At 34.1% G+C, this 8,590-nt stretch overlaps 1 protein-coding gene across 1 annotated transcript; it reads left to right on the top strand.

Moving 5' to 3' along the window:
• The first annotated feature begins 511 nt into the window (after positions 1–511).
• On the top strand, positions 512–5,094 carry LOC130933177 (F-box/LRR-repeat protein 17-like). The gene is made up of 11 exons (XM_057862725.1): positions 512–1,198; positions 1,577–1,678; positions 1,998–2,142; positions 2,260–2,444; positions 3,145–3,249; positions 3,471–3,568; positions 3,654–3,871; positions 3,961–4,027; positions 4,147–4,232; positions 4,435–4,536; positions 4,789–5,094. The coding sequence occupies exons 1-11, from the start codon at positions 585–587 to the stop codon at positions 4,852–4,854; spliced, it is 1,788 nt and encodes a 595-aa protein (XP_057718708.1). The 5' UTR covers positions 512–584; the 3' UTR covers positions 4,855–5,094.
• Positions 5,095–8,590: the final 3,496 nt, after the last annotated feature.

Raw genomic sequence — 8,590 nt, 5'->3', positions numbered from 1 at the left:
TTTAATTTTAATAAATCGCAAAATATCTTATCTTCATGAAAAATATATGACCATTAAAATTAATCGATGTCATTTTATCAAGTATATAATATTAAAACTAAAATAATATTATTTTGTCTAATCTAATATGAAAAGGATGTGTTAGGTAATTCACTGTATGAAAAAATAATTTAACAAAAAAAGAAAAATGTGGCTAATGAAATGTAATTTTTTTAATTTAAAAATTGTGTGTGGTATAATAAAAAAATCAAAAAATTTTATTACAAGCGGTGAATTTTAGAAATTACTCTAAGACTTAGTTGGAAGGAAGACTATTATTAAATCATCATTTTTGTATTTCTTATTGCTCACTACTTCCCAATAGTAAAATTAGTAATAGATAATTAGATAGATAACTTATGACATGCGACAAAAGAAGCTGCAGAATAAAATTTTCAAACACTAAGACAAAAAAGTAAAACATAAAACAAGAGGGAAACAAAACCAGAATGCGCGGCAAGTCTCCCGCGCTACGTGTTAATATTTTACCCTCACCTCCCTCCATTTTCCATTCTGCCAACCAAAACCAACACTTTCACACACCAATGAACCACCTCCGCCCCCAAACCCACATCGCCCCCACCGATGGATCTGCCGCATACGACGCCTCATCCGCGGACGCAAAGCGCAGCAAGAAGCGCGGCAGTTACAACTGCGGCCGCTGCGGTCTCCCCAAGAAGGGACATAACTGCAACGTCAAAACCCCCACGTCCCCTTCTCATTCTTCTCTCTCCACCTTCTCTGCCGTTTCCGCAGCTCCTTCTTCTGCTTCCCTGGTGCGCCAGCCCCCGCCTAACCTCCGCCGTGCGCTTTCGTTTGAAGACGCCGTCGCCGGCGGTGGCTTCGATGACGACCTGATGGACCTTGCCGGAGGAGATGCTGGAGGTGCATTTCCCGAATCCGATCTCGATCTGGATCTGGATTTAGATTCTAGCGGTTTGCCGATGAGCCTTCTGTGGGAAGTGCTGAGGAGGCTGCCGCCGGCGGGGCTATTGTCTGCGGCAAGGGTGAGTAGAGTTTGGAGGGAGACGACGAAGAGGTTGTGGAGGGCAGCAGAGGAGTTGAATGTTAGGGTTCCGGCGAGAGTTCAGGTGGGTTCTGTTGCGTCGATGTTGCAGAAGTGCCCGGGAATTGTGAAGCTCTCTATTAAAATGGAGAGGTGTGGATTCAATTCACTGGATTCTATCAAGATCTTCAGTTTTGTGTTGTTGATACTGTTTAAATGGAACAGAACTTAATCTAAATCATCGAAGATTCAACCAAAACTTTTTTTGGCCAATTATTCTTGTGGCACAAAGATGCATATACTTTTTGAAATTTTTAATATTTGAGATGGATAGATTATTTGATGGAAGAATAGGATAAAGCTAAGAGTGCTGATACAATTCGAACCGTGACCTAATCAAAACATACAAAAGAAAAAAAAAATTCCATGCTTTTGATTTGAGGAGAAACCATGTGAATCTGTTAATCCAAAAAAAGAGTGATAATATGATTGAGGTTATAAGTCTAAGCTGTGTTTTTCGTTGGTTTCTAGTGATGTGGATTCAACCATGTTGGCTTGCATTGCCTTCTCATGCCCCAATCTGGAGTACATGGAGATCTCGACCACTGACACTGCTATCAATCGGATCAATGGGTACTATTCATTTTCTAAACCTTTATACATTTCCCACCAGGATTGTGGCTGATTTGCTATACGTGGTTTGATTATGTAAGCATATGTATGGTATATAATGTGTCTTGTGTTGGTGCTTAAGCACTTAAGCTTGTAGTATTTTCTTGTAAAGAAAGACAAACATCTACTTTGTTATATCTGTTCTGTTCAGTACAATACATATTAAGAGCAAAAAAATTTTTTTTTTTTTTTTAGTATGAACCATAAACCAGAGATTTTATTTTATTTTATATATTTTTTTCCATCTGGCTTTGTCCAACCTGCCACTTTGAAAATGCAGGGATGAATTAAGTCGATTTGTTTCGGAAAAGAAAAGTCTAAAGAGCCTCAAGATGGAAGGTTGCTGTAATCTAGGCCGTCTTGTTCTTTGTTCATCTAGTCTTTCCACGCTTTGGCTGTCAGATTTGTTCTCTCTTTCAAAAATGGTGATTACTTTCTCTTATTTTTCTTTTAATTTTGCATGGTGCGGTGATTTTTTTTTTTCAAATGATATTTCCCCTTGAGTTAACATTCAGTTACTAACAGATACTTTGAAATGGTAGGTCTTTAACTGTCCCCAGTTAAGAGAGATTTCCTTGGAGTTCTCTCGTCAAGAAAATGATGGTACTGATCTCAAAACTTTGATGGAAGGTTTGGGAAGAAGTTGCCCCAGTTTGCAGAACATACATATATCTTCAATGCACCTTTCTCATGCTGTTGTGCTTGCTATTACGGCTGCGCATTTAAGGTTTGTCCAAATATGGGGATCTGGACACCTGTTTCTTTAATAGCATCAGATTCGTGAAATAACATTTGTTACACAAAAGTGAAAACTGAATGCAATATAATGACTATAAAATCAATTTATGACATCATTTGGCCATCATTTAATGAAATCGGTTTTGCTAAGGAATAATTTTTTTTAGAAAAAACTAAAAATCAACTAATAAAGCAGTGGATGGTCAAAGGATAAGGGTGAGAAAGGAAAATTCAAAGAATGGTGACATAGTAACTAATTATAGGTTGTTAAAAGTTGGCTTCCAATTTTTTTCCCTAATTGAATATATAAATTTTGTTGTCTATTTAAGGCTCTTGCATATACGCTGAACTAGGTGACTATGATTTTTTAATATGACTAAAAAGTCTCATTTCACCTGTTTTCTCATATTGACACATGGAATTATAACTACAGTTATACAAAATCATTATTGCACTTAAAAAAAGGCTGAAGTAGATGCCAATTAAAAGCAATCAATCACCACTTGGACATTCAACTTTGCCCACATTTAAGCTGCGTAATTGAACTCTCAAAATCTTATCTATGAGTGGATTATATAGTATGATCTGAGTTGCAATTATTGTAATTTTATTTTGTTGCCATACTTTATATTGGTAACATCCTCCAGTGTGATAAGTTTGACGAAGTTTTTGTTTATACCATTGATCAGGGAGTTGCGAATGCTTTCACTTGTTCTTGGATCTGAAATAACTGATGCATCTGTTGCTGCAATTGCTTCAAGCTACCCAAATTTGGAATTACTTGATCTCAGTGGGTATGTGTCCTTTCATGCTAACTGTCCTCAAGTTTCTCTATAAGAAATATGAAATGCATTGGCCTTGTAGACAGCTAAAATACTTGGCAATTCGACAATGTATACAAAGATAAAGGAAACCAAATGATTAGAGACACATTGTTAAAATGCTTGTATGAATATAACTCTCTGCTTTATCTATCTGTTTCTGAAAGTATGTTTAATTGTAACTTATATCTCAGATCTGGCATAAGTGACAGTGGCATTGGAATGATTTGCAATGTATTCAGTGAAACATTGACAAGACTACTTCTTGCACTTTGCCCCTGTGTGTCTTCAAGTAAGGAACATTTTATTAATTCAGCTACCTGACAAATTTCCATTGGTTTAGTTTCTGCTTATTAATATGCTGTCATGTGTTTCAGGTGGTATTCAATTCGCTATGGCTCAGTTACCAAACCTTGAACTTATGGACTGTGGTATGACCATATGTGATCCTAATTCCGACAATCCGACTGCAGACGACAATAGTTGTGAATCACAACACAGATCTATTGCTAATGGTCACCTAACAAACCAGAAGCTAATCATCAAACATAGCCGTTTAAAGAAACTTAGTTTATGGGGTTGTTCTGGCTTGGATGTGAGTTTTATAAATTAAGAGTTTATTTTGCTGCATGTTATTTCTCGAGCATCTAATCTTTAGAATTTGTTGTTTTGTTTAATACACAGGCTTTATATTTAAACTGCCCACAACTTACTGATCTCAACCTAAATTCTTGTAGAAATTTGCATCCAGGTAGGTACCTCTTTCATGTCCCTGTTCTTTTGTGATCAATACTTTTTTAGCTGAAAATTTGACAACTTTTAGTATTTACACAAGTGACTGATTTTTTTTTCCATCATTGAATCATTCAGAGAGGCTGTTACTTCAGTGCCCTGGTTTGGAAAATGTGCATGCATCTTGTTGTCAGGATCTTCTAATTATGGCCATTCAAAATCAGGTAGCATATCAATTTTCCTCCTGTATTTTCTAATTCTATGTTTCATTTGAGATAGAATCTTCATTTTGTCAATTTTATTATGAACAGAAAGCCAATAGATCATGGATAAAGAGTGTTTACATAATGTCTTGATTCTTTTATAATTGAATGTTTCCAATATTGAGTGTACTCTTTCATGTGTTGTTTTTAAATTTGTTTACAGGTCCGCAATGCTTATACAGCCATGGAAAATCTTTTGCTTTGTAAACGTTTACCTGACGGGTCCAAAAGGGTCCGGGTTCCTCATCATTTACTCAGTAACGAGGTAAAAACAATAATAGCAAGTTTAGTCTGTGTCACCTTGTTTTTTTATTAAATTAGTTGGAAGCTATCTCTGTATCTCGCATGCACCGTAGCCATTGTTATCTAAATTTGATTTTGTGCATCAATTACTTGTATCACGTTTTGTTAAGTAAAACATCTTTGCTTGATGTCCCAAAATTTGCAGAGCATTTTTTTTTGTTTTGAATGACTTTTATTTGGTAACTAACTAGCCACATTTGATTTCATATTGCAGTCACCTGAAGATGATAATAAACGGAGAAAAATTGAGAGACGGCTTTGTAATGTGGTTGTGGACTGATGCTCGTACTGACTAATTGTAATGTATAACGAAAAATATCTTGTATGATATAATTTGAACTCTACTATGTACCCAAAATATTTAAGTTAGGTTTTCCAATTGGTGCTTTGGAGCATATAAGCTAAGAGCAATAGATTGGAACGTTTTCTTGTTTTAGTATTGTAGTTAAAACTATACAGTCTGCATAATCGGCCATGTATATTTGGCTTAGTTGATATAAATGATTCAATATTGAACTAACTATTGGTGCATTAAATAAACATTTCTTTTTTTTTTAGGAAATATGACATTCTCTACTTGATAGAGGGTTAGACGCATTAAAATTTAAAAGTAAATTTTTTTCTTATTTGTAAAATAGATAGTAAAATTTATTTTTTAAAATTTAATGCCATGGTGTTGGAACAAAATAGTTTTTTTTCTCATAAATTGTAAATGGATAGAGGACTAGTAGTGTAGTGGTGAATGAAGCTTTCATATCCGAGTATTAAGGATAATAAACATTTTTCTACCGAGGATCATTCTTGACTTTTCGAATCTAGTATTTTAATATCATGTCATGACTCATCCCAAAAACTTTAGCTGATAGGAAAAGGTAGCACTAATGATTATATTTCTAATATTCCATAAATCTCCATTGACTTCTCATACTTTTCCTTAAGTATATACTTAAGTATATACGTGAATGCCTCACTATCAAGTAAAAGCTATTTCATAGGCTCTTTATTCATTTTTTTTTAAATTTTCTATTTTATATTTTATTTTAAGAATTCTATTAGATAATGAAAAAAATAATTTGATAATATAAAATTATTTTATATTATTAACATATTGAAATTAAATTTTTTTAACAGATGCACAACATACATTTAGAAGTTCAAAAATACTTTAAAATATATTAGCATAAACGGTAGTTAGAAGAAGTCAGTTATGACTAGAAAACAAAAATTTGACTGGAAAAAAATAAACTAATAAAAGTATTTTTATTCACTAAGGTTAGATATAGTCAATTCGTCACTAAATAAGAGAGAATTCCTTTTTTAAGAAGTAAACACATATACTACTTTTTTTTTGAGTCTCTACTCTTTACATCATTGCTTTCCATCATTGCAATTTTCCCTTTCATTTATCATATGCATATGCATGTCTCACATGTATATATGTATAAATGAGTTGGCTTTAGATTCATGCATTTGTGGTTTTGTTAGTGTAGTTCAAAAAAATGTATAGCTTTGTAATTGGCAGTGAAGCTGCACAAAATTAAGCTAATAATAGTATCTTGATCCACTAAGGTTAGGTATAATCAATTTGACAATTCACTAATTCAGGTAGAATTCTTCAAGCAAATTCTAGCTCTCAATTAGCTTGAGTTTATCGACATGGGTAAATTAGATCTAAAATTTTACTTTATTCTATGTTTACAAACTTAGACAATACACAATACAAATTATATTTGGATATAAAACTTTTTTTCTCTTATATGTATATTGTTTCTAATAATTTTCTTGAAAATTCAAACATATGTCCCCTATTTAAGAGTAGTGTTGCTCACTTATTAATTATGATTATTGCTCCCAATATTAATGTGTTCCTAATAATAATTAGATGCATCAATTTTTTTCTCATATAATATACACATAGAATTCAACTAATGGTTTATGTACTATAAATTTTCCAAATTTACGAAGTAGATAAAAAACGCATTAGTTGAAGTGCTAGATCCAACATGATGCATGTCCCTTAGAATTGCAATGCAATTAAATTTCATTCTCTAATGCTGGATGCTCATGACTGTAAAGATCAAATAAAACACAACATATGATAATGGATGGTTTCTTAATTGTGTTGTCAGTCATCTCACTTGGGAGAGACATTGGATTCAATATAACGAAACCATAATCTTCTATACATCAAATTCCTTACTATCTTCACGGCCTTCAGTAACAGAATGCGTGCATTCAGAATAACACATTTCATGAACCTTCTTCAAGGACTTGCTTTAAGTATCAGAACACATGCATTCATGGCAAATATTTTATGAACCTTCTTCAAAAACTTGCCTCCAGTATCAGAACACGTGTGCATTCAGAGTAAAACATTTTATTTCTTCAAGAACTTGCCTCTAATATCAGAACACATACATTCAGGAAAAAATATTTCATGAACCTTCAGCAAAAAACACGTATGTGATGGTATGTAGGTGTTTAACACGATGTTTATTGTAGTATATATGAATACGAAATTGATTGAAGATGCATGAATGCATGGGTCCTAGAATCAGGTGATGATTATGTCATGGGTTATCACGTTGTACACACTCTGGTAAATAGTTGAGATGCATGAGATGGTACCAGGAGGGAAGAGACTTGATAGGTATCACGACTTAAGGCAAGAAGCATTTAGAAAAAAAGCTTGGTCTGTGGATTGTGGTTCCCCAACAACTGCTGGTTGAAGTTGGAACCTACATTATCTATATGGTGATTGGAGGCAAGTAATTGAAGAAGGTTCATGAAACCTTTTGTCCTGAATGCAGCCAATTAGGACTATTTATTGGATCATGGTCTTTGCTTCCCTAAACTTGGTGCTCGCATAGCTCCCTAACTTCAACTTAATTTTTGTCATCTCAATTAGTGCAGTTGTGATGTCTCTGACATACTCGTTTATCGCTTTGGGCTTCCATCAAGAAAGGGATTAGACCAAACGTGTCTTATAGCGTAAAGATGAAAAGGACTAATGATGGTATGTTCAATTTCTTCTCTGCATTGGGAGACGTGGCATATGCATATGCAGGGAATAACGTGGTGTCAGAAATCCAAGCAACAATGCCTTCAACGGCTATTTCATGAACCTTTCTTCAAAGGCTTGCCTTCAGTATCAGAATACCCGCACCAACCATGGCGATCAGGTTGTGAAAAGTGGAGTGCCACAATTTCACATTTTGCTTATTAGTTGAAGTCAGCACCTGCATTGTGCACATGATCATTGGAGGCAATAGTCGTTAAAGTCGGCCAAACATTTTATGAACCTTCTTCAAAAACTTACCTCTAGTATCAAAACACGTGCATTTAGCGTAAAACATTTCATTTCTTCAAGGAGCCAGTATTAAAACACGTGTATTCAAGGCAAAATATTTCTTGAACCTTCTTTAAGGACTTGTCTCCAGTATGAAAACACTTGTACAATTATGGCAGTCAGGTTGTGAAAAGGAGAGTACCACCATTTCGTATTTTGCTGGTTGAAGTCGACACCTACATTGTGTATATGATCACTGGAGACAATAGTTGTTGAAGTCGGCAAAACATCTCATGAACATTATTCAAGGACTTGCCTTAAGTATTAGAAGACGTCCATTCAACGTAAAACATTAAGTAATGTTTTCTGGTTTCAAGAAATGATGTCAAGCAAACAAATCTGATTATATTTACAAAGTTACATCTAAAACTATAAAATCTTTGGTTGTCTGATATTGCAGGCAATAAAGGCAAGGAAAAGGGTATTTGAAGAAATATTTTATGTGGAACATGCATTAGTCTGATGGATTGGATTGGAGCACATAGAGTAAAATTCTTGAAGCTAAATCATTGTCCATTTGGCACTTAACTAATATTAAATGTTTGAGCTGATATTTAGTATGAACAGGTGTTAGTAGAATTGTCATGTGTGTATCTAAAGTTATAATTAAGAAAATTTTTCAACTATCACGTTATAGAGTAAAATGTAGTTTCAAGTTTTAACCCTA

The sequence above is a fragment of the Arachis stenosperma genome, chromosome 6 (genome assembly GCF_014773155.1).
Source record: "Arachis stenosperma cultivar V10309 chromosome 6, arast.V10309.gnm1.PFL2, whole genome shotgun sequence".
In the NCBI taxonomy this organism is placed as follows: Eukaryota; Viridiplantae; Streptophyta; class Magnoliopsida; order Fabales; family Fabaceae; genus Arachis; species Arachis stenosperma.
This window is presented reverse-complemented; position numbering and strand designations above follow the sequence as displayed.

What these genes read in the sequence shown, in the direction of transcription:
- LOC130933177 (XM_057862725.1), top strand. Translation starts at nt 585, where the DNA reads ATGAACCACCTCCGCCCCCAAACCCACATCGCCCCCACCGATGGATCT. An exon ending in CTCTCTATTAAAATGGAGAG is followed by an intron (nt 1,199 to 1,576) that starts GTGTGGATTCAA and finishes GTTGGTTTCTAG; the next exon opens with TGATGTGGATTCAACCATGT. An exon ending in TTGCCCCTGTGTGTCTTCAA is followed by an intron (nt 3,569 to 3,653) that starts GTAAGGAACATT and finishes CATGTGTTTCAG; the next exon opens with GTGGTATTCAATTCGCTATG.